This window comes from Podarcis raffonei, chromosome Z (genome assembly GCF_027172205.1).
Source record: "Podarcis raffonei isolate rPodRaf1 chromosome Z, rPodRaf1.pri, whole genome shotgun sequence".
In the NCBI taxonomy this organism is placed as follows: domain Eukaryota; kingdom Metazoa; phylum Chordata; class Lepidosauria; order Squamata; family Lacertidae; genus Podarcis; species Podarcis raffonei.
In genome coordinates this window covers 22,983,371-23,010,148 of record NC_070621.1, presented here as the reverse complement: position 1 = coordinate 23,010,148, position 26,778 = coordinate 22,983,371, and the positions used below count along the sequence as shown (strand labels likewise).

The 26,778-nt window shown below is 42.6% G+C and overlaps 1 protein-coding gene across 1 annotated transcript; it reads right to left on the bottom strand.

The window, feature by feature from the left end:
* Positions 1–1,597: 1,597 nt before the first annotated feature.
* Positions 1,598–20,637, bottom strand: RLIM (ring finger protein, LIM domain interacting). The gene is made up of 4 exons (XM_053373744.1): positions 20,361–20,637; positions 9,201–9,392; positions 5,985–6,068; positions 1,598–3,864 (listed from the first exon to the last, which is right to left on the bottom strand). Exons 2-4 carry the CDS (start codon positions 9,367–9,369, stop codon positions 2,315–2,317), a joined length of 1,803 nt encoding a protein of 600 aa, XP_053229719.1. The 5' UTR covers positions 9,370–9,392; positions 20,361–20,637; the 3' UTR covers positions 1,598–2,314.
* Between the last annotated feature and the right edge of the window lie 6,141 nt (positions 20,638–26,778).

Here is a 26,778-nt window from a genome sequence, read left to right as displayed (position 1 = left end):
TTCGTGTGCATGCGGGGGGCGCTGTGGGTTAAACCAGAGCCTAGGACTTGCCGATCAGAAGGTCGGCGGTTCGAATCCCCACGACGGGGTGAGCGCCCGTTGCTCGGTCCCTGCTCCTGCCAACCTAGCAGTTCAAAAACACATCAAAGTGCAAGTAGATAAATAGGTACCGCTCCGGTGGGAAGGTAAACAGTGTTTCTGTGCACTGGTTCGCCAAAAGCGGCTTAGTCATGTACACCAACTCCCTCGGCCAATAAAGCGAGATGAGCGCCGCAACCCCCAGAGTTGGTCATGACTGGACCTAATGGTCAGGGGTCCCTTTACCTTTTTAAAGCAAAGGTCAAGAGCACATCTGCAACAAAGCTTTTAATGTGGGCTTCATTGCATTTCTGAATGAAAATACAAACAAGTTTTCCTCTATTAATCACTTTTAATGTTCGAAAAAAATGAATGCATGTCCCAACAAAATTAGAAGAGTACCTCTATCTGCATTTTTTATTTGAAAGCTGCTCTAAGTTGAAAGGTATGAATAGTCTGTGGTAGAGGAACAACCTTGCACATAAAATTTTGTACTTATCTATAATCTACTTCAGGCAGCAAAGGAGAGGGAGAAGAGGTGCTATGAAATCCTTCTCTAGCTGAAAATGTTTTATTAAAGCAGCAAGACTGTTTGTTTTTGCCTGTATAAAGCCAACTGAAAACTTACCTTTTATATATCCAAGATTATGCAAATATCAAGAGTCTGTAAGCAAAAGCAACATACAGGGCTGTTTTGCTCAGTAAAACTTGACTCTTAGTATGTATGGGGCAGGGACAGGGAATTGTTTGATTTATAAAGGAATTTCTAAATTAACTGCCTTAACAGTTTTATGTATGGATAAATTCACAGGATTCTAAGCTTGATAAAACCACTCACTCTGTAATTTTAAAAATTGAACAGATACACTGCTAGTTTCTCTTCCACCTCAAAGGAAGGAAGAAGTGGTACCATTCAATTTAACTGTTATTTAGAAAAATACACAAGCCACTACTTGAGGGATTTATGCTGAAAGCTGTAGGTTCCCAAAGAACAGGCAGAGCAATAAAAGTACTTTGCCCGCAGAAAACACATTGTATACATATGCCTGTAATACACGATCTGGGGGAGAGGCAAACTTATTACAAAGCTGCCAGTAATGTAAAACATTTGGTTCTCCAGTTGTTGCTTGGACCACAATTCCCATCCTCCCCAACTACGGGCCATGAAGATTGGGAATGATGAGAACTAGGCATCCAACAACCTATGGAGGGTTAAAGGTTAGCCACCCCGATGTAATCAATTACTGTTTTGCAGGGTTGGGGCATCAAAGAGATCTGTATTTTAGGAAGAGGTCCCTGTTAGCACCAAGTTTTTCAATTTGTGTCTTTTCAGTGGTACCCCTACACCCAAGCAGTGAACTATGAACACCCCATTTCTATCTGTTGGGCTGTTTTGGGTGTCATGCTATGACTTTAATACTGACAGGGGCAGCTCTTTGCTATCTTGCTCACTCTGCAGGGGGGAGTCACACCAATGCATTATTTCTAACCATAATGGTTTTCATTCCAAAGGCATTAGTACAGCAGTGCAATTAAAACTTTATTGATCTATACAAAAAGCTTTACATTTTTAAAAACAAAAGTGTGTTCATTTATAACAGGCATAAGCAATTAACATATTTCCACAGCAAGATAAATATCCCCATCAAAACTACCAGCTCATTCTATGGCATACCATAGTGTTGGGCTAAAAACAGCTGTACAGTGGGAGAGGGCTAATATTAGTGTTATTTACATTGCCATGTTCAATACCCTATACAAGGAGGGAACTAAATCATATTCAGGGGTGCAATTTTATTGTTCAGTTTTTGTTTTAATCCACAGTGAAACATGAGCTGTATATGTAGCTGAATGATTCCAGTCATATTCTTCACAGGGAAGAGCAGAATGTTGGGATCTTCAGCATTCACCACTCACTGGGATGGGAGAGGAAAGATGTGAACCTTGTTTGTGCTGGAATAAACTGAGAACACAGCAGGCAAGTGTCTTTGGGCAAATGTAGTGGTGTTTTTGTTTTGTTTTCTCACTTGTTTTAACTGATGACACAAACCCAGTATCATTTTCAGGACCTTAATCAAGAAGGTTCCCACTAGTGAGGGTTGTTTAAAAAAAATAAATCATTTCGGGAGGATTGTTTTACATTTATACCTACCACACAAAAAGTGGCCACAGAAAGGTGGCTTCTTTGCCCACTGCTAGCTCATCTTGTGCACTCAGCTCAAAGTTCACACCTTGCTTAGACAACACTCTCTCGGTTAGCAGAAGCCAAGACTGCTCGGCGGCAAATTGGGCAGGTAGAGTTTTCCGACAGCCAGCGATCTATGCAGTGCACATGGTACTCATGAGAGCATGGGAGCTTCCTCAGTTTGTTCCCCTCTGTGTATTCTGTAATACAGACACTACAGGTTTTCAGAGCATCACTTTCACCAAAATTTCTCATGGCTAGGTTGTCAATTTGCTCCTTGGTGAGGCCTCTGGGTTGGTCATCGTCTTCTTCATTAAGCAGAAAAAACTGAGCCAGGCTCAGGAATGGGAGTGAGCCACTTTCTTCAAAAGTAACAGAACCCCTGGCATTCCGTCCTTCTCGCCTAGCACTAGCTGTGGATGCCCCTTCATTACTGCCTTCATATGCTTCTCCTGGTGCAGAAGGATCAGGACCTTCATGACTTGAACCACTACTATTTCCACTGACACCTCCACCCTGCGGTTCTGCCATTTCTACATTTGGGGTTGGTGCTGGGCCACCAGGCTCTGCATCGCTATCACTGTACATGAAGTAACTGAGCTCACCAAAGCCAGTCATTATCTGCCTTAACATGGTTTGAATGGCAACAGATGTCGTCTCGCTCAGGCCTGTATTCAAAATTCTCCGGATAGGAATCCTAATGGTACTGACGTAAGTTCTCACTCCTGCCCTTTCTGAGCGTGAAAATGTGCGTCTAAAACCTCCACGCTCACTTTCATATGTCACAGTATTGTTTGGGGTCTGGGATCTTGATCGGGTTCGGTTGGCTATACTGTCTCTCTGCCTGTATTCTCCTGGACGGACTCGTCTCACTTGTAAGTCAAGGACAATAGTTGGAGGCCTCTGTCCAGGGGCTGCAGACTCTGCACTGCCATTTGTTTCTGGAGGAGCTGTTGCTTGAGGAGAGGGTCTTGCTTCAGGAGTTGAAAATAGCACTGTATTTTCACTGGGCATCTCAGATGTAGTTGTATGCTGCCTTATTACCATATGCTGTCTTGTTCTAGAGCTCCCTTCAGCTTCACTTACTGGGGGAAGGTCAGGTGTCTGAGAAGATATATTATGATGCACCCGACGTGCAGATTCATTCATTGGATTAAGGGGTGACCTACTTCTATCAGTCCTAGCTCGTGTCCTCCGCTGTTCTGGACTTCGGCTTCTTGATCTCCTCAGGCCTCTGTGAGGAGCAACTGCTTCATTTATCACTTCAGGGGGGCTAATTTCTGGTCCAGGCTGCCCTACAACAGGAGGAGTCTCAAATCTTGGAGTCTCAGCATCACTTTGGTTGTTTTCCGCTTCTTCTCTGCTGGGCGGTTCCACAGATGGCTCACCCTCAGTTTCAGGATTTGGGTTACCATTATTACGATTGACGTTTATTTCTAAACTGAATCTGAAATCCCCACTGTTTGGGTTAGTCCGGCTCACTGCCCTCCAAGACTGGTTTCCTCTTTGCCCACTTCGTGTTGTATTCCCAGTCTGTCGAACTGAGTTAAGCCAATCTATTATGGAATCGCCATTAGATACATCTTCTGCAGACTCTGCACCTGCAAGACAAGAGCAACTGCCAGAGTTAGGAAACTGGAGAAACTCTGGGCTAAACACTTTCCCAACATTGCTATGAGTTAGGGTTTTGAAAACAAGTCTGAGCCACGATACTTTCACATGCATGCATTTACTGTAGGAATCATAATGGTAATTATAAATGCACTCTTAAGAGACCCTGTAAGCTCATTGTGTCTCACTAAGTTGATAAGAATAGCAAAGCTGCAGTAAAAATCATTAAGACAGGTTAACTCAATCCAGGGTGCATGCGATTCAAATGTCTATTCAGCGACAGAAACCTTGCCAGGCAGTAGTTAAGGTATCAGTTTTGTAAGGGCTAAGCAATATGAAAAGGTATTGTGGTACTTGAAAGCGGTGGTGGTTAATTTCTTTTGGGCTGAGGGCCACACTGGCCCATTAGTCAACTCTCAGGAGCAGCATGCCAAAATGGACATGGAGAAAGTGTAAGCATTAACAAAATAATAATAATGACACCATTTTGGAGTCTTATGGAAGTCACAAGACATTTAGTGCGCAGACTCATAGGAGGGAACATGCAGGAGTGGTTGGATTTTTTTTAAAAGACAATTAGTTCCCCACCCTCACTCTGCCTCATTCTGGGTCCAAAAGGACCTGGGCACTGGCAATCACTCATCAATTGGATGCACCTAAAATGGTCACCACCTGTACTTTTAACTATGGCAGAGGCAGCAGATCCAATCTGTGCACCACCTCTTAAGAAGAAACACCTGCAGCAGGGTCCTATGCACACTTACTTAAAAGCTTTCCCACTAAGGCCTGGTTTCAGTGCAATACCAGGTAGGTTATCATCCATGCATAAGCTAAGAATCTTATTTAAACCAGGCCTGCAGCCACTGTATGTCCAATGTTAAGCATGCCAGTGCAGAAGCTAGCTCAGAAAATATATTAGACATGTTCGTTGCCTGGAAAAATCATGTTTGAATCATTACTTCTTTCAACAAGACTTAGCTCCTAGTCAGCATGCTTTGTTCTTTCATTCCATTTATGATTAATTGCTTCTTATAAAACATCTCAGGGATTTAATAATAATGTCATCAACAATAAAATGTTGAGGCTTACAGGCTACTTCCCAGGTATGAAGTCGCATGAGAGGAGAAAGAACAAGTAGCCTCAATCTGACAGAAGGTAAAGGTCAATAAAATGCTGTTTACAGGGATGTGAACAAACAAACAGATCTATTTTTTAAAAAAACATGCCACAATAAAGCAGCCAATGGTGGGACGAAGTGCAATCCCAGGAGTACAATGACAGAATTTGTTTTATTTGACATGTTGCACATCCCTGGCTTCAGAATTTCTATTCTTCCAATTTCTAACACAATTCCTAATGTAAGATGTTTTACCTCAGCTGATGCTGCCAGGTGGCTTGTTTTCTTGAAATCAAACCACATGGGCCAATGCACAGTGCTTTGCAAGTGCAAATGATCACTGCACCACTTGCAAACTGCAGGGTTTGGATGACCAGCTGATTGGTGATTTTTGCAAAACCCAAATTCAGTGTCAGGTGGGCATAGCCTGGCCAGAACTGTCTTATTGGCCAAATGAGAAAGCGGTCTGATGGGCCCACAGGCTAGAGCAGAGGTTTTCAACCTTTTTGGGTCCATGGCTCCCTTGACCAACTACATTATTTCTGCGGAACCCCTGTGGGGCTCAGGAGTTCAGTTATGTCACCCCTTGCCTGCAGAGCCAGCAGCCCTTCACCCCTCCCTTGCGGAGTGTTCCCTCATCCTCCTCTCCTCTGGAGTCCTTTGGGCAGCTGCAGCTGCAGCCGCAGCTGCTGCCCCTGACCTCTGAGCTGCCTCATTTGCCCCAAAGAGAAGTGCCTCCTCACACTGCTCCACAGGGGCCTGGGAAGCACCCCCTGGCCAGCACCAGAGGCTCCATTCACCTGGGCAGCTTGAAGCTGCTGCAACAAACATCTGTGCAAGCCTTTGGGAGGCAGAGATGTGATAGGGCATCAGAGGAAGGGAGGGAAGAAAAGAGGGACAGAGGCCAGCGTTGCTTGCAGCACCCCTGACCATCATTCAAGGCAACCCAGGGCTAGAGGTTTCTTTTTGCTGCTCTCAATGAATATTACATACCTCTATTGTCTTCCATGTTCTGCTGGGGTGGGCCTTCCTTAATTTGCTGCAGCCTTCTCAGCAACTCTTCTTCAGTAATTTCACCTGCGGAAATAGTTTTCAAGAGGTGTTCCAGATAAACCATGATTTTTATTTTAAATTCTGATGAATCTGATAAGAACAGGTAACAACTTTCCAAATTATCATTATCCTGGGAGGCTCCCAAGCAAAAGATTAGAGAAAAGAAAAGTGGGGGTGGTGGAGGGGAGGAATGGCACAGACCAAGAAACAGTAAGCTATCAGAGATGCCACTTGTTTAAAGAGGTATAAGAAGTCAGGTCACATGGAGGCAGTTCTCCAAGATAGGCCTTCTGTTGAAAGAGTATATTTTCTTTGGCACAAAGGTCAGGTATATTTAAAGAGAGACCTGTGACTTCCAGGGCTGTGCATCTCACTGGATCCAGATTATTTAGGATCTGGGAAGTGCCCACTAGGCAGGTATATAGCCTGTATGGTATTTGCTTGGCAGTTCAATTCCTAAACTACTGCTAAACAGTTTGTGTGAGGATTGTGCAAGGATTGAAAGATGAGAGGAAGCACATACCACTACAGATCAATTTTCACATCCAAGGATTCCTTATTTGAAAGCACTCTTTGCTCACATGAGTTAATAGTATAGGAATCAGGTATGCCTGCAAAGCCATGAGGAAAGGCTTGCTGAGACTGTGGCTTTAAGGACATGACTGTGCTCAACTAAGAACATGATGAAAATGCTTGTTCCATCACTCCCTCTTAGGAAAGCAAGCACCCCATGTGTAGACAGGCTAGATGCTAAGGGAGAGAGATGTCTGCAAAACTGACCCTCACCCACCCTTGCCAGGTAGCTCAGCTGGTTCTGATATATTTCAGCACCAGGTGAAGACCATCATTTACAATTGATGGGTTTTATCTGGCTTTTAAAATGCTCTTCTGACCATTGCCTTCTGTTGTATGTATCTCAATTCTGCTGTATTATTTTAACTACAGTATATCAAAATTTTGTACAACTACTTTGTGAGGTTGTATACCTGAAGAACAGTAAATAAAACATGAATTGAGAAATGTCTGTTTTGTCTCAGAAAAAAAGCAGTGCACCCATAAGCAAATGAGAAGTGAAAAGAGAAATATCCAACTCAATAAAAGTCAGGCATAGTAGTAAGAACAAAAGCAAGCATTCTATTCTACACTGAATAGCTACCTTCAGATGTAACAAACTATGGTTTGGTGCTACGTCAAAGAGCTACAGGAAGGCTGAACAAAGCACGAGACTTGTGGGCTCCCCTTCCCACACCACCTGAAGGAGGGCTTCTGCAGAGACTAGTTTCACTTTGCGAAGAATTTTGGCTTGTTGGATCATACAAACAAGGAATTCCAGCTTACAACAAATTCTAGTAAGTTTTGAAACATGACAGCCTCAAAACAAGAGTTATGAAGGTGGCTTGTTACACTGGATTGGTGCTTTACAGGACATATGGCGATATTCTTATAAAGTGAAAAAAATCTCCACAGAAGTTCTACTCCCATCAATACAGGAGGAGGGAAGGCAGCTCACCTGTGCAGTGCTAACCACACTTTAGAATTATAAGCCAATGTGGATGGTATGTAGTAAGATGGCAAGGAGGAAAAGAAAACTACTGGCTCAGATACTGCTAGGTCTGACATAATATAAATTTTAGCATGCCAGAGATTGTTGATGTGAGACACCACAGCTAAGTATATATATTTTTTAGAAAAGAGACAACAGTAGAAGAAGCATTACAGACTGAACCCAAAATGAAGTTCCAAGACTGAGAAGGAAGCATGATGAATCAAAGACAGGCAATAGTCCATAACAAATAACAGAAAGAGAAAAGGGAAAGAAAAAATTAGAACTTGACAGCAGGGTCTGCACTAAGGGAAAGCAAGAACCAGCAACATAAACTGGGTTTGGGGGGGGGGGGGGGAGACGACGAAAAAAAAGAGAACGAAGGAGTTTAGAAAACACCTCCAAAGGGAACAACATAACAAGAAAAGGGAAATGATATTCAATTTAAGTTCAGCCACCAATCACAATTAGTCCAAGACTCACAAAGGTGTGCAAAAAGAAGTAGTGAGGAGTGACCTGCAATGCTCTGAAATACCTGTTTGAAAGTATATTGTCTGAACAGACAATTAAATAAATGGAAGCAGGAGGGAGTGTTGTATAATACAGGCCATAATAGGGGCGATAGGAATCAGCAAAGTTGTTTTTATAACCAAGTGGTGAGAACAGGCAATCATAAGAGGGGGGAGACATTTATTCTAATGAATATACCACAAGTAAAACAATAGAAAGGGTGACCAAGTTCAAAAAATACAAATGCTGAGGGCAAAAAAATGTTTCTAAGACAGGACTGGGGGGCGGGGGGACACTAAACTGTTTTTGCCAAATGCTAAATAGCCACAACAAACCTTAGTGGTGACGTGGATTTGTAAGAAATATAAACAGCTGGAAAAGGTCAATAGTGAAAGAATGGACATGCGTTGCACTTGTGTGCACAAGCTAACAGTCCAAATCAGCACTGATTTTTAAAAGGTCAGCTTATGGAAAAGAAAAAAGCTAAACAATGCATGCTCATCAAGAGAAAAGAAAAGTAGAAGGTAAGGGTCAGGAATTGATGGATCAAAACATTTTTGGTTGACCATCAGTCTGTCAAAAAAAATTGAAGCACCCCAAGCCCACACAAGGATGGGAGACATGGGCAGTTGAAGGCAGTGATTTTTGCCATAGAAAACTGTCTGGAGAGGACTGCAGTTGTAACAGGTGGTCAGAAGTAGCATCTCTGCTCTGCCACTAACTAGGTTTGCTTCTCATCTGCAGCAGGGCTGGGGGAGTGGTGAGAGGAGCTGCCTTCAATCCTTTAGTAAAGTGAAGCTGATACCTGCACAGTAGTGCTTTTTCGCTTCATTGTGCATTGCTTCTTTGAATGATATCATGGTCAAATGCCACCAAGACAGCTGACCAGCAGGGCCAGCACTAGTTCCTGGAGAACACAATATGCCTTACATGTTGAAAGCAAGATCCCTTCAGAATACCATGTGTAATCAATTTTGACATAAGCAATTATTTTCAACCCTTGTTTCTGAGTTAAGAGCTAGTAAATTTTGATCACATCTCAGTGGCAGAATTTCCACACCTGAAAAGGATTTTAATTGCATCCAGCACATGAAGTAACATACCAGGGGTGCCTAGCAAATTGTTATCCCTCATTAGCCTGTAGTCTTCTTCACTCAGATTATTCACGAAGTGATAGAAAGCTTCTTCCCGATCCAGGCGGTCCAGCTGACTCCGACGCTGTGCTTCAGACTGAGCGACACTTCCTTTATTATTAGAATCTGAGCTTTCCATGTTGATCAAAGTAGGGAAAATGTCTACAAAAAAAGGAAACAGTCAATTTGTTTGGAGAACCATATAATCCTGGCCCTATATACCAGAAGAGTTAAGTTTTAATCTGTGGGTGCAACATAATTTTACAGAAACATTAAAAAATAACAGACTAAAATAATGGTTAAATAATGGTTCTTTTTCTTAAGTATTTCAGGCTCTTTTTAAAAAACCCAATCCTAATTATCTAGCCCAGGTCTAGATACCAAATGGGCTGTAAGCACACTTCGTGACACAGAAACCTGCAGGCCACACACTGTCTTGCTGTGGTGGGAAGCCAAAATTTGACACACACACCCCAATCTCCGCTAGTGAGGGTTTGGGAAAGAGGCAGGAGGACTCTAAGCCCTCAGGCCTCCTTTCCAAAGCCCAGCACTTCACTTACCAGCTTTGGGAAGGCAGTGTAAAAGGGGTGTGTGTGTGAAATGTTGCTGAAGGCTGCCAAAAAAGATCCCAAGGGAAACATTCAGACCATTTTATTCTCCAAGAATTTTATCATGTGGCTACCAATTTTATTGCTCTTTTCTCTTCCTATTTATACAATTTTAGCCTACATTTTGCTGCTGGCTATAATAAATTTTAATTATTATTTTTTTTAAAATGGTGTACATTCTTACTTTTTGTTACCTGCTTTGGCATCATAAATAAAAGAGAATACCATGCAGAACAGTGAAAAAATATGCAAAGGAAGATCTGCATGATTTGTAAATATACAAACATATTTAGCTTTTAGTTTTAACTGCAGTAATCTATTCCATTAGTCAGGGGCCATAAGCGGAGGGCTTTCCATTGTCTACTATGACCAGAGGACCATGCTGCCAACCAGAAATCACTTGATATGCCACACAGCATTGTCATCCAAGCCTAAGTGAATAACTTTTGAGAGAAGTACCAGAAAACCATCACAATTCTCCACCAGCTAGGTCACTTAGCTCCCATCAATTTATATATTCAAAAACACCCACAACCACAAAATTAGCACCTCATAACTGAAAAGATGTTTGAGGGCTTATATGTGGTTTCTGCAAGCAGACTGCTTCGTGGAAAGAGTGTTTTAATATACAGTGGTACCTCACAAGCCGAATGCCTCGTAAGACGAAAAACTCGCAAGCCGAAAGAGTTTTTCGTTTTTAGAGTTGCTTCGCAAGACGAATTTCCCTATGGGCTTGCTTCGCAAGACGAAAACGTCTTGCGAATTTGTTTCCTTTTTCTTAAAACCGGGCGCATTGCTTGAAGAGGTGCAGTTCCGTGCTTCGCAAGACGAAAAATTCGCAAGACGAACAAACTCACAGAACGAATTAGTTTCGTCTTGCGAGGCACCACTGTATCCTGCAACCAAATATCCAATCACTTCTTCAAACTACAGCTGCTAGCAGTCTGCTAAATGTGAAACATGCACACACTGGGGGGAAAAATCAGGTTCAAAATAAAGGACACAGAATAATACAAAATAAAATAAGGGCCAAAGTAGACAATTGTTAGCTCCAAATCTGTGCCCTGAAGCGCAGGATGTACGTTTGTTTCTTTCTCCATAAATTGGAGCAGGGGTCTAAAGGGGATCATGAGCATAACATGGGGGCTGGGGATTTAATCCTTTGCCCCCTGCTATTGTCCCCACCACCAGAAATTTGATGCAAATGGGAAGTCGTCGTCCCCCCCCCCCCGCTAATGCAAAATGCTCTAGCATGGCCCACCAAACCAAATTGGAGACATAGTTGGGGCAAATGATTAAAAGCACCCCTAACTGCCCAAAACAAAACAAAAACAAAACCCCAAACTTGAGGGCATTACCATCACTACTAGATCAGGTGACCAAAAATAAAAGTTCTTTGAAACATGCCATGTAATTTTTCATATGAGATATTTACAACAAAATTATTGCCTCAGCTATGGCCCATCCACCACCTATGACCCTTTCGGGAAAGGAATAACATGGCCACTGTAATCCAGACTGGATTACTGCAATGCTCTGCTGCAGGGGTTGCCCTTGAAGACAGCTTGGAAACTTCCATTGGTCCAAACAAACTGCAGAAGCTAGATTACTGGCTGGGGTTTCATTTAGATCTCAACACAGCCTCAACAGCCGTATTGGTTGCCAGATCATTTTTTGGACCCAATTCAAGGTGTTCATGTTAGTATTTAAAGCCCCAAACAACTCTGGCCCCAAACAGCCCTACACACTTTTTCATGTGTTAAGATTGGTAAGATCTTGGTAGTTCTGCCCTCAGAAGCTTGTATGTCTGTGGCCCAGGAGAGGTCATCATTCTCTGTGTCAAGCCCTTGTTTGTGAAACTCCCCCTATACAGGCTGGAAATCTGGGTCCTGCAAGGCCTACATATGCATCACATCCAGCAGTTATGGTATGTTTTATGCACACTGTAGAGCACTCATGATGGATCAGAATGGATGACACTATGTCACAGCTGAAGAAACTGCTCGAGTCGACTTTTGTGTATATATTTGCTGCTTTCAATAAGGGTCATGAAGACCTTGGCATCGGTTGGAGTGGCTGTAAAAGGAGCCATGGTGCCAACAAAAAAGTTAAGGTATAACGTGTTTCGGCAAACCAGCACTAGATATGTGTCAAAGTTCCCTGAATGAGGAATAGCTGATACAGCAGCGGCCCTCGTTGCCCATTTTTCTGCCTCCCGGATAGATGGTGGTAATTCATTGTCTACATCTTATGTGGGTCTGCCCACAGGAACAATAAAATTAATGGAAAAACTCAATGGAAAGGTCCAGCCCCCTGGTTCCATTGCTAATTGATATAAAAGGATATAAAATCACTTTGACTGATTGCTTTGTCAATTATACTTAATTCATATGCAAAACATATCCAATTGCCTTATGCTTTAAATATAATATTTTATCTAATTTTATCCAATTCTATTTTCTAAGTAACATGTGTTTTGTTTCATTTAATTTTTTTAAGCTTTGTATATCAATAAATGGATTAATTTAAAGTTACTTTCCGTAGTCTGTGAGGTTTTTTTAATTACTTTGTATGCGTTCCTTCCTGTTCTACTTTATAATGTATTTTAGATTGTTGTAACCTGCCCTTACACCTTAGGGTGAAGGGCGAGTATTAAAATAAAATAAATAAAATAAAATAACAGCAGCAGCAGCAGCAACAACAACAATATATTCTTCCCCTAAAGAGTTCATAGTAATGTACATAGTTCCCTCACAACAACCCTGTGAGGTTGATCAGAGGGAGTGTATTTGACTGGCTAAGTGGCTCCTAAAGAGAATAATGGTTGAGTAAAGATTTGAATCTAATCTTCCCTGGTTTTAGTCCAGATGTGAGAAGTCTCTATCTGAAACATCGTATCAGTTGTGAAAATCAATAAGGTATGGGTCTTCTATTTCAGGCAATCAGAAGTGCCACCAAACTCCTTAAGTAAAACCGAAGTGCAATATGTGTGCAGTATCTATTTTTCAACATTGTGCTATATCATCAGCTAAACCTCGTGATATACAGATATATCACAATGTCTGAAATAAGGATGGAGTTATGTAGAGGCATTGGCTGGCTTCATAGCTTTTCCCACATTGTGATTTTTGTATAGCGCGCACACACACACAAAACAGGGGGTGCATGGCCTGTTACCTGCAGATCCTGGATTTCTGTACCAAGCCAGAAGTAAATACAAAAATGACAAGAAAACAAATGCCTATGAAAGTCATTGGTGGCATAGCAGTGACTGAAAACCATTTTCCTGTTTGTCACCTGGACAACATTCTTATCCCACATAATGAGGGAAGTTGCTCTTTCCAAGCCTGTGGTTTAGAATGAGTAAGTAAGAGATTAAAGGTATCTGAGGAGTGAACTTCTTCATAGAGCCCAAATCTCCTTTCCTACACATACTCACATGGAAGAGTGAGGCACAACTGCCCTACAAACTAATTTATTACACAATATCTAACATGCAGTACTGAGAAGCAGTAAGAATGCAGTACATATTTTTCCCTTGGAAGGTGGTGGGCTCTCTTTATTGGAGGTTTATAGGCAGAGGTTGGATGGCCATCTTTCATGGATGCTGTAGTTGAGATTCCTGCATTGCAGGGGGCGGGACTAGATGACCCTTGGAGTCCCTTCCAACGTTACAGTTCTATGATTCTATTATCATGGTCACAAGAGCTTGAGCTAAAGCTCAAAGTCCACTTGCTTCCAGGGATGCAGTGAAAATCTGAATCATGACACTATAGCTACCAGTCAATACACCTATCAACTTGCTTTTCACCCCAAGGCTCTTCTGGAAGCACACAGAAGCCTAGAAGAACTCTTGCCTACAACAGTGATGAGCAAAGAGCTGTGGATTGTAGCCAACTATGCCCATCTGTGAGAGCAATCAGGCTGGGGTGTGTGTGTACAAGGGAAAGAGCTTTTTCAACAATGGCTCCACATTTGTGGATCCTGATCCAGGTATAAGACAAGCTCTTCATTATCAAGCCTATATGTGGGTCTATGGCTTTTTCTTGATTTTATTTAGGCAGCTGAAATATATGGTACTACTTTACTGACACTGTAATTTTAAGGTTTGACAGGGCAAGGTTTCTGTTTTAATGCATTCACAGGCTATTCACTATATTCATATTTATTTTACTGTTACAGTGGTACCTCGGGTTACATACGCTTCAGGTTACATACGTTTCAGGTTACAGACTCGCTAACCCAGAAATATTACCTCGGGTTAAGAACTTTGCTTCAGGATGAGAACAGAAATTGTGCAGTGGCGGCACAGCGGCCCCATTAGCTAAAGTGGTGATTCAGGTTAAGAATGGACCTCCGGAACGAATTAAGTACTTAACCCGAGGTACCACTGTACTCATTTTTACACTTATGTGTTTTAATTACCATTTTTATATACATGTGTGGCCCATGTAACCTGTGTCTGATGCATCTTGTTGGAAAGTTTTTGTTTTTTTAAGTTGGGTTATAAACCTATGGAAATGAAGAGTCCACCAAAGCTTGTGCTATAATAAGCATCTTAGTTTTTAAGGTGCCACAGGCTTTTATTTTACCTACCAATGGAACCAACACTAATGGAACAGCATTGTTGGCCAGCAAGAACTCTGGAAGTGTTCCCAGAGGAGCAGGGAACACTTCCACTTAATTGGATTCTTGACACTATCCAAGTTCCTGTCACTATCCTCCCTATCTCCCACAATTTATTACCAAATGGTGGGGCTCAGAAGAAAAAAATATATCAAAGCTGTTTACAACACATTAAAACATCAAATAAAACAATCCAGAATAAAACAAATTCAAGCTTCAATGAAAATATTTCAGATCCTTCTCTAGGTGACATTTTGCTTTCCCTGTATTGATTTACCTACTTAATTTATATCACTGCCCCATAGCAGAAGTGCTCTGGGAAGCCAGTGTGGTGTAGTGTTAGAATGCTGGACTAGGACCTGGGAGACCAGGGTTCAAATGTCCACTCAGTCATGAAGCTCACTGGGTGACCTTAGGCCAGGCACAGCCTTTTAACCTGCCTCACAGGGTGATTGCAGAGATTAACTGAGGAGGGGGTGAACCATGTATTCCACCTTGGAAATAAAGGTGGGATATAAATGCAATAAGTAAGTTCTTCTGCTTCTCTGCTTAAGAAAGCTGGAGAGGCTATCCAGATGGAGATGTCAGTTGCCATCCTGGCATGCAGAGATCTCCACATGGTCACAATTGGGCCCACACCAGTAGCAAAATGCACCTAGTACCCGGCTAATTTCTAACACTGTCTCGGGGTCATGGGTTCGAGCCCCACGTTGGGTTAAAGATTCCTGCACTGCAGGGGGTTAGCCTAAATGATCCTCATGGTCCCTTCCAATGCTACAATTCTCTGATATTACCATATTTATAAAGCATTTTCTACTATTCAATACGTTGACCATCATGAATTCTAAAAATTATCTGATATCATAGACCTAATTATGTCTACATAAATTGTCAAATTCAACTTCTTTGAATTTGAGAAGCAATTTAAAATGCAATACTTTTTTTCAGCAAGAAGGGAAAGTCAAGTGACACTTGACACACGATTCCTGGAAATACAGGTTGCAGTGTCCAGAACAAGCAGTACCAACTTCCACTTTATAATACCTAACTGTAAGGTCAAAACAGGATCTTTAAGCACAATATTTAAGTCTCTACAAATCACAAGGCCTTCTCTCCAACATAATTATTTAAAAATTCATTTCCTACTTTTCACCACGGTGGACTCAAAATGTCTTAGAACAATTAAAAATACAAAATTTTAAACAAATTAAACTTCCAAAATTTTAAACCTCAAGAATTTAAAATGTCGAAACAATGCATTATGTAAAACAAATGGCAAGAGTGTGATAACACGAAGTGCAGAAATAGTTTTGCCATTTATTCTGCTTATATTAAACCAATCAGAGTACAGGATTCTATTAAAGACAGCATTCTCAAAGACTGGCTGAAAAATTCCACCACTATAAATGTTTCAGGAAAGCAGAGGTCTTACAATTCTCACTAGTCCCAAAGGTCTCTGAAGACTAGGTTCAAGTGACAGTGACCTGTTGTTTCCCCCTTACCACCCATTTTACTCCCACAATGGTCAAGTACCCTCTGGAAAGGAACAGTGGCAACCATGCCCATCCTAAATGTGTCACCCCCACATGAATGCCAATGAATACTCAGACACTATATCAGAATCAATGCCCAAAGAGCAATATTCCATAAGTAAGATCATGCTAGACTATATGTAGTATCAGATCCTCTTCATACAACGTTGTCAACAACTGAATACAGTGGTACCTCAGGTTACATGCACTTCAGGTTACATACGCTTCAGGTTACAGACTCTGCTAACCCAGAAATATTATCTCGGGTTAAGAACTTTACTTCAGGATGAGAACAGAAATCGTGCAGCAGCAGCAGGAGGTCCCCATTAGCTAAAGTGGTGCTTCAGGTTAAGAACAGTTTCAGGTTAAGAACGGACCTCCAGAACGAATTAAGTGCGTAACCAGAGGTACGACTGTACACACATTACATTAATCAATGTCTACTGTTATGTTTGTACCTTTGCTAAACATCATTAATGCTAACCAGGGTTTGAAACTGGATTGCAGAAGCCGATTAATGCTACACTGTGGTTAAGAAAAATTGGGGCGGCGGGGAGAGAGATGGCCTGCTTATCTCTTAAGCACAGTGCTACAAGTGATGCAACCCCTCACCCCAGAATTTACAGGAACCAGTCAAAGCCTGGAGGAACAACAAAAAGTGCATATAAAACACTAGAACTACACTGCATTTTTAGTAGAAACCGTAGGAGCAGAAACAAGCTGGACAGGGAAAAGACAGCAAGTAGTAACTGCGAGAAGAACTGACAGCTGTACACTTCACTTGCCTAAAGCAGTTTTAACTCACTCCAGAGCCTCCTTCAGGCACCTCCCCACTTGTACATGTAGGGCCACTTCAAGAGGATAAAGCCATTGTGCTTTTAGGCAACATAATTAGTATTACAATCTCACTGCCTCACTATAACAAATCTACCATTTAGGATTGTTTTTGATCCACTCAGTCTAGTAAAGGTACCCTGATAAACACAAAATTTGCAAGGCCATGTGTAGTTCACTTAAAAAATAATACTACATAAATTGTGAATGCAGAGACATCAGTTTCAGTTAAGTATTCCAATATGGGTTCCTAGAAAGGAACAACCCACTTCTGTCAGCCTCCTCCTAGTATACTAAGCATACTAGTAAAATTTGCCACCAAGGTTAAGTTTTTGAGACTTGCAGTTTTTAGATTACTGTAAATATTAAGCAGGAAACATTTAAGAAAGACCCTAGCAGCAAAAAAAACCCCATGCATGTCATTTTCTGACCACACAATACACAAAATAAGAGGACAATTCTTCTCTAACCTGGACAGTCAAATCACACAAATATATCCCAGATTTTTTATAACTGCTCCAAATTAAACACTGGCATTCTTGGCGTTAATTTTTTTCTGAGCTTGGCAGGAAGTGAGACACAGCACAGTGGTACCTCTGGATATGAACGCTTCTGGTTGCACATGCGTCGGGTTACAAGCTGTGCTAACCCAGAAGTAGTTGCTCCCAGATGTGAACTTTGCTCCGAGATGCGAGCGGAAATTGCGCTTCGGAAGCGCGTGTGCAGCAGGAGATACGTTTTCACTAATGGCTCCTCATGTTAAGAACAGTTTCAGGATAAGAACAGACCTCCGGAATGAATTAAGTTTGTAACCAGAGGTACAATGACAACTCTAGAGAGAAATAAAGCTTAACAGTTATTAGTCAGTAAACAACTGGTTACTCCCCTATCATGACAAACAAATATGCATAGACACCTTTACAGTATTCTCTTTCATTCCCATTTGTTTTTACCCATACCTGAAAACCTGGACAGCTTCTGCCAGTCAGGGTAGATAATACTGAACTAGATGTACCAATGGTCTGATTCAGTATGAGGCAGTTTCCTATGTCCCTGACTTTTAAAATACTGGAAAGTCTCCTCCCCTCCAACAATTTTACCCACTGCCTGCCTGCCCCTTGTCCTTGAAGGTTCCTCCCACAACAGCTACCTGCAATGTCAATTTTCTCCCTCTTTAAATCCCACCATTCCTGTGAAGGCTTTTAGCTCAAGCCTTTATTCCACATCCCCAAATGGAATAAATGTTATGTTAAGGAGCAAATGTGTGCAAATACAGGTGTTATTCTTGCCTTCCCTGGTTGTCTGTTCCCCCAGTTTAGATTGCAGGATGTTTTGGGCAGGGTCTAAGATCCAACTTTTTTGCCTTCATTTACTTGTGTAAGGTATAATGCACAATGATGCCATCATATAACAGCTTTCTAAAAACTTGGATTGGACTTTAATATTGACTATTAAAGACTGAAGTATTCTACTTTAAAGGTAAAAAAAAGGTAAAGGACCCCTGGATGCTTAAGTCCAGTCAAAGGCAACTATGGGGTTGTGGCGCTCATCTCACTTTCAGGCCAAGGGAGCCAAGTGTTTGTCCACAGACAGCTTTCCGGGTTATGTGGCCAGCGTGACTAAACCACTTCTGGGGCAACGGAACACTGTGACGGAAACCATAGCGCATGGAAACGCTGTTTACCTGCCCGCAACAGCGGAACCTATTTATCTACCCGCATTGGCGTGCTTTCGAACTGCTAGGTTGGCAGGAGCTGGGACAGAGCAACGGGAGCTCACTCCGTCACAGAGATTCGAGCCACCAACCTTCTGGTCGGCAAGCCCAAGACGCTCAGTGGTTTAGACCACAGCGCCACCCATATCCCTTGTTTACTTTAATATTGCTCTGATCATCAGTTGAAGCCAGTTGCACTTTCTTCTCCATGCCAACATTTGGAGAAGAACAGCTTCTTTACATTACCTGTACCACGAACATAACTAGCACTGTAGATAAGGCAAATAAAGAAGGCACCTCAGGCTAACAATATAACTCTCATGGACCCACTCTGCACATCATGAAGTAATCTAACCCCTAGTTTTAACTTAGTTCCAGTTAGTATCAGGTAAAGATTGTCCGAAGTTCATCCATATAATTATAAGTGAAAATCCAAATATTCTGATACAATGACTTGAATTTTATGATAAACAAAGCTCAAATTAAAAGTCAAGGAATTTGTTTTAATTGTTCCTATTTTAAAAGCTGCATGGTTTCTGTTGATCCACCCCAGCCCCCCCCCACAATATCACCTGCCAAAGGCAGTAAAAGGTACTCCATAATTTAGGTTATAGTATAAAACCTCAAAAAGTGAAAACAAATGTAGTGTTTTGCCCTTCCTGACAGAATCACACAATAAGCATGTTGAGATTTACCCCCGAGAGAGATTATTGAGAAATTAGGACATCTCTAGCACAGAAAAAGGAGGACCAGATTTCTGGGAGTAAGAACATCAATGAAGCACTAATTCTGGGTGGGATTTCCCCATCAGGACTATGAGGTTCAGTGAACAGCAATGACAAGAGGAGGTATAATGATATAGTAACTAACCTCAGTGATACCCTACTTGAAACTGTCTAAATATTTAAGTTGGGCTACCAGCCTAAGAACTCACTTTCTTTCCCAGCAGCAAAAAAAAATCAACGGGTCTTTCACTGTATTCCCCCTTCCCTAAAAAGGAAGATCAGGCTACTGATTATGCCTTTTGTACATGGGGGTGTGTAGCATGTCGGTAGGGCTGACAAGGGACTCCTGCCTGGCTGAGACCCCTAGAAGCTGCTGCCAGTCAGCACAGACAATACAGTTCAGTAAACAACTAGTTACTCCCCCATCAAGGCAAGCACATTATGAAATATATCTTCCTCATTTCTAACCAAGGCACCTTCATAGCCATGCTTCTGTCATTCACATTTGTTTTTACCCATACCTAAAATCCCGAAGAGCTGCTGCCAGCCAGTGCTGCCAGCAATGCGCTACATGGACCGAAGACCAGATCACTAGCTCAAGTCAGTACAGCATGAGACTCTTAATCCGGAGGTCGTGGGTTTGAGCCCCACGTTGGCTGAAAGATTCCTGCATTGCAGGGGACTGAGCTAGATGGCCCTCATGGCCCACTTCGAACTCTACAATTCTAGGAGTCGGTATACGACAACGTTCCTATGTTCCTAAAGGAAAACCTCCACCCTGGGCGAGCCAGCAAGGCCCACTGGTGACAGCGGACCTCAGCAAGGGCGATATATTGGGCAGGCCCCTGAAAGAAATCGAGCAGCTCACGCGGGTGGGTGAATAGGCGGCGGCTGAAAGGGCCGGTAGGGGCCCCTGCCCCCCTCTTCACAGCCTACCCGCGACCCAGCCCCAACGAGACGGCTCCGGCTGCCGTGTTCCCCGCCCGCTCCGGCGAGAAGCGGTACGGCTGTGGAAAGACCACCGCCGTCGAGCCAGGCTTGGCCGGCTCTCCGCGGCCAGACCGGTGAGCCCGCCCGGCTCGGTCACTCACCGCCTCCCTCCTCTTCCAGCTCGTCCGCCGCCCTTCCGGGGTCTCCGTCCGGCGATCAGCCCCGCAGCGGCCTGAAGCTCAGGTCCGTCACGTCCCGCTCCCCTTCTTCTTTCTCCTCCTCCTCGTCGTCGCTAAAGCCCCGGCAGCGTCTGGAGCCCGACCCCCGACCCCTCCTCCTTCTTCTTCTCCCTTCCCTCTCCCGTCGCTCACTCAAGCGGCCATCTTACTCTCCATTGTTACTAAGGAACTTGGGGGCCGGAAACGGTGCGCTTCGGCGGGGGAGGGAGGGGGGAGGAGTAGACTCCGTTGGCTTTCGACGGCGCGCGCAACAGAGGAAGTGACGCACTTTCCCCGCCCTTCACCTCAACACACCTCAGATCCTCTCCAGCGAGCGCATGCGCCTCTTCAGCGTGATGTGTAAAAGGCCAAAGGGACGGAGCATAGAGTCGGGAAAACTGGAAGGGAGGGAGCGGACTTCTACTCGCTGGTCTTTGGGGCGTCGATTTTTAATAGGAGCCAAACCAATTAAATAGGAATGGGGGGGGGAGAGATTCCGTAATTATAATCTTCTTCTTCATTTTTAAGGAATTGAGAGAGTTGGGGATTTTTTGAAAGAGGGAGTAAGCAAAACAGGTCATAGCATACTTTTGAGAATGGCTGTGTTTCTGTATAGAGTGGCTCCAGAATGTAGCCCGCGGCAGTGTCAGGTTAAATTCCCTTCCCGAAGGAGATAATCAACCAGTGCTTGGGCTGTACCATGTCAGAGTATAGGTGGCCCCTCACATGTTGGAATGCTCCTCCAGTTAAAAGAATAATAACCCTAGTATTCTCCCACCCCCCACTCCACGTAGAAAAGTAGTATGGCGGGCGGGAAAGGTTGCCTGCCATGCTGATGTCTCAATATACAGTACAGGGCTTTGGGTTGCTTTAAAAAGGGAAATATGCAGAATTCTTCCAAGCTCGCTGTGCGGCTTCCTAATCACTGCACGTGGGTCTCGCTATCCAAATGCTTGTTATACAACAGTCCATTTATCCAAACACTATGAATTAGTACCCAAACCCATGCTACACACACTGCAGATTCAGATATCCCAACAACCAGATCTGTGTGTAGTACTGTGAATAAGCAGCTTTCAATAAGCCTGCCTTTTTGTGTTTTGCTGGTCCGCGGCAGCCGTTTTTCCCGAGGGGGAGGCAAGGGAAGATACAAGACAAATAAGGAGCATTTTTTTCCTTTCTTGTTTGCTTTTTGCAAGGTATTAGAGCAATTTCCAGTGTTTTCTCAGGGCTGGTCCCCCACCCCACTTCATTTTGCAGTAAAGATTCTGTGGTTAGGAACGCGTTAGAAATTTCCCCGAAGGAGTCAATGGAAATTTTGTTAGGCGAACGCTCGCCTAACAAAATGATTTCTTGAGAACGCACTGTGTCTGAACACAGTACGTGTAATGTACAAGTAGCACACAGGGTACATCTGTGTTGTGAGGGTATAATACCACAATGCACAATGCCGTGGGGGTAGAAATCCTCTGTACTAAATCTCTATAGTTCTGGGTGCCACATTTTAAGTCGAAACAATAAAAGATTGAAAGAGCTGGATACGTTTAACCTGCAGAAGAGAAAATCAGTGGGAGGCATATTTATTTCTCTGTCTCAAGCATAGCAAGTGTGATGTGTTGTGACCCATGTGTTGTGACCCAAATCTCATCAGCCCCAGCTAGACATGGCCAATGGTCAGGTATAATGGGAGATTGCAGAGCTGGAAAGGGTCCAGAAAAGGACAGCCAAAATGATCAAGGGGTTGGAGCGACTCTCTTGTGAGGAAAGGTTGCACTTCTTGGGGCATTTAAGTTTAGGAAAAAGGTGAGTAAGAGGCACTGCTGGGAGTTTATAGAATTATTCCTGGAAGCTGAACGTTAGAAGATTCAGGAAAAATAGAGTACTTCTTTATGCAGCACACAGTTAAAGGGCTCGTCCACACTTCTGCTTGTCCCTTGCATAGAAAGTACAGGTCTGAGCAGTTTTCTGCTTGCCCCATGCTTTCTAATTTTTTAATTGAATTTATTTCATCATACAATGCAATAAAATAACGACAATGAAACAAAGAAAGATCAAAGAAAGTACAAAGCCCTCTTGCACAGCAGGGGTGGGACCCTCCCTCCCAACTCTCACTTGGGAGCTTTCTTATCTTCTCCCAGCCTCCCAATCTGGGAGATCTTCCCTCCTTTTATTCTCACACAGGTTCCTTCACCAGCCATCCATCACTTTAATGAGTGTACAGTTCCCTCAGTGGCCCGGAGTAGAGAGGACACAAAACGAAATGAAAACAAAGCAAGGGAAAAAGAGAGGAGATAAAAATAATGAAAGGAGAAAATAAAAAAGGGGAAAGAGAAATGAAAAACAGGTTCCCGTTTTCCATCTGTCAGTTACATACAAAACGATTATTCAAAATATCCACTGTTAGCATGACATCCAGCTGTTCTTCTGCTAAGCAATATTTTCCCAATCTTAAGATCCAAATGTCTCAAATTCATTCATTTTCCATTCCATACAAAAGTCTAAAAGGAGTTATTTATTTGTCTTTGTTCACACAAGTCTCTCCACTGTGTTCATATGTTAAAATAACATTCCATAGTTATTCACTTATTGATATTCATCAATTCACACCCAGTTCCATATCTTCTGATCCCATTTCCTGTTCTATTTGCTGTGATTTCCCAAACTTTTAAAATATTTTTTTTTAAAAAAAAATTCTTCCATTTCTGCTTCTTCCATTCTTTTTCCAAGAGCTGGGCAGCTTTTTCCTCTGAACTGACTACAAATTATCTCTTGATCTCTCTGTCCATGACTTCCTTCCACTCCTCCAACATCATATCTCTGCCATTTAGCTATTTCATTCCTTTAGACATGTTTGCAAAGGATTTCTCCATTTCATCATCTACTGCCTCCCAACTTCCCTGGGATTCCTTCTCCAGGAGTTTTTGTCCAATGTGTGTCAGTAAGAAGTCTAAGGCTGTGCGGATCTGCGCATGGAAAGAGTGGAAGAAAAATAAGTGCAGATAAGCCTAAAGAGCAGGTTTTCCCCTGGGGGAAAGTGACGAGACAAGCAACCGTGTGTTCAAGCCCTAAGTTTAAGGCTTTCTTTTGTTACTGCCTCAATGACTGCTATTTCGTCCATTTACTCAGTTAGCTGGAGCAAAGGTACCTATCAAGATTTGGGGAGATGCATAAAGTCAGAACTCACTACAGGTGACAAAGTATCCTCTCCCTACTTGTGTTCTAGCCCAGACTTGCTGGGGGTTTAGGTCAAGGGGTGAGGCTACGCACTTGTGTAATGTAATCAGGGCAAGAGTGTAATTTTTCACAATAATTAGTTGGGCTAGTTTTTGTGAATGTGAGTAGTGTAATCTCTGCGTTTGGTATGTCACACTGCGGTTTTCTGATTTTGCGTTCCCTCTATGCGGAGGGGTTGCAAAGTGATTCCCTCAAACCTTCAAGTTATCTGTGTTCGTTCCCTTCTCCATCAGAGACTTAAAAGGAACTTAAGGGGTGAGGAATCTTGATGAGTAATTCAGGATTGTTTCTTTGAAGAGATTAGACACTTCTCCTCAGAACAGACAGTGATGTGGTCAAGCTGGGCACAGACATGGGAGCAGTGCTCTAGCTGTAGAGTTCCCCCCCCCACGCCTTTTTTCTTCCACCCCACCATGGAGGTGCTAGAATTTCAGAATGAACATGTTTCTCTTTAGAGAGCTGTTTGTCCCTCCCCAAGGCTTGGAGCACCCTCAAAAAGGTGCTGCATTTTTGACTGACTCCCGTTGGGCCCTTCCGCTGCAGCGACAGACTTCCGCAATATTTGGCATGCCTGATTCAAAACATTGTCTTCTCCCTCCTACTTTCCCTCCTCCTAGGGATAACTTATTTTATTTAATAAAATTTATATAAAGGTAAAGGTAAAGGGACCCCTGACCATTAGGTCCAGTCATGGCCGACTGGGGTTGCGGCACTCATCTCGCTTTATCGGCCGAGGGAGCCGGCGTACAGCTTCAGGGTCCTGTGGCCAGCATGACTAAGCCGCTTCTGGCGAACCAGAGTAGCACACGGAAACGCCATTTACCTTCCCGCTGGAGCAGTACCTATTTATCTACTTGCACTTTGACATGCTTTCGAACTGCTAGGTTGGCAGGAGCAGGGACTGAGCAACGGGAGCTCACCCCGTCGCGGGGATTCGAACCGCCGACCTTCTGATCAGCAAGTCCTAGGCTCTGTGGTTTAACGCACAGCGCCACCCGCGTCCCAATAAAATTTATATACGCTTCATCATAAGAAAAAAACCTCAAAGCAGTTTACAAAAAAATAGAGGCATGTATAAGGGCAAGTTGGTTCTTCTAAAGAGCTTCAGTTTGAAAGTAATTCATTTTTCCTCATGAGTTGATGAAGAGTTTAGAGGTTCCCCAAGAGGATGGATTGGAATTACCCTCCTACATGAAACTACAGGATGGATTTGCCCTTTTTCTAGTTTCAAGTTAGGCTTCTTTCGCTATTGAAAAGGTATTGTTATGAGTTTGTGGTGTTAAACTGGGTTCCAGACCGTGTGTGTGTGTGTGTGTGTGTGTGTGTGTGTGTGTGTGTGTGTTAGTTAAGCCGGTTGTCAGACTCCTCTAAGCTCTGGATCCAAAAAGTGATAGAAGCTAATCAAGCCAGGCTAGCTTCCTGCTGAAGTTTAAGAGCAGAGGAAGGGGCTCTGTTGGAGGCAGGCAAATGGGAGGTGCCCCTCGCTGAACTCGCAGGCAGTGGAAGAGACAAAAGCCAGAGTTTTAGAATGGAGTTGGAAGGACTGTGATGTGAACTGGAAGGAAACTAGCAAGAAGAGAGAGAGAAAGAAGGAAAGAGAGAGAGAGAGAGAGAGAGAGAGAGAGAGAGGGAGAGAGAGAGAACCCTGCTGGAGCTCTGCTTGAATCCAAGGCTGTGGTTATGAGAGGAATAAGACCCTTTTTGGATGCTGATGCTGTGAGACCCTCCATCACCACATTCTTTGCTGTGCCTCGTTCCCCAAAGGAAATCCGGAGACAGATGAATGCCAACAATGAATCTAGTGAAATGAGAACCATGGAGCTGGCCCCTTCTGCCATATCTTCTCAGTTAAGATCCTCAACCAGACCTCTTCCACCAGACAGCTCTTTCACCTGGAGGTGAAACTAGTTTTTTTATGGCAGGTCCTTTTTTTTGTAAATAATTTTTTATTAGTTTTTCACAGTTACATTTTTACAAATAAAAACAAATACCTTATCACAAATTTTCTCTTTTAAGATTCTTTAAATCTCTGGACTTCATTCCATATCCTCTTCTGGTTCCTTATATTAACCAATTTCTTCTGCATATCCATTATTATCCCATTATTATTTCCCTTAATTTTCCCTAATTTTCTACTAGTTGCACATGTTATTTAAAAGCCTGCCCATGTATCAACTTGTTTACTGTATTCTTGTACATAAACAATAAACAATTCCCATTCTTTTTAAAATTTCTCGTTATCGTAGTCTCTGAGCTTTACCATTGATTTTGCCATTTCTACATAGTCCATTAGCTTGATCTGCCATTCTTCTTTCGTCGGTTTCTTTTCTTCCATCCATCTTTGGGCTAACAGTATTTGGGTAGCTGTTGTAGCATACATAAATATTTTCTTCTGTTCCTTAGGTACTTCAGTTCCTATCAATTCTAATTAAAAAGCTTCTGGTTTTTTAACAAAAGTTGTTCTAAACATTTTCTTCAGTTCATCACAGATCATTTCCCAGAAGCTTTTAATAACCTGACATTCCCACCACCTATGATAGAATGTACCCTCCTTTTCTCTGCATTTCCAACACTTATTAGAACTTGTTCTATACATTTTAGCAAGTTTAACCGGAGTTACCGGTAAGTACCATCAGTACATCATTTTCATATAGTTCTCTTTAAGTGAGAAACATGCAGTAAATTTCAAGTCCATTCTTCAAAGCCTTTTCCAATCACTCATTCGTATATTGTGTCCCAAATCCTTTGCCCATTTTATCATTACACACTTAACCTCTTCCTCTTTGATTTCCCATTCCAACAACAAATTATACATTTTCGACAGTAATTTTGTACAGTATTATCTTCTACAATTTCTCTTTGAAATCTTGATATTGTGTAGCTAAAACCTTTCTTTTTATCATTTTTAAATTTTTCATTTATTTGAAGATACTGTAACCAATCTGTTACCTTCTCTCTAATTTCCTCAAATTCTTTTAACTTTAATTAGTTGTCCACTTCTGTTAACAGCTCTCTGTATGTTGGCCATTTAGTCCTCATAGTTACCTTTTTTTAAAGATATTGCTTCTACTGGGGATATCCACCATGGTTTTGTTTTGTTTTGTTTGTTATACCTTAAAAATCACAT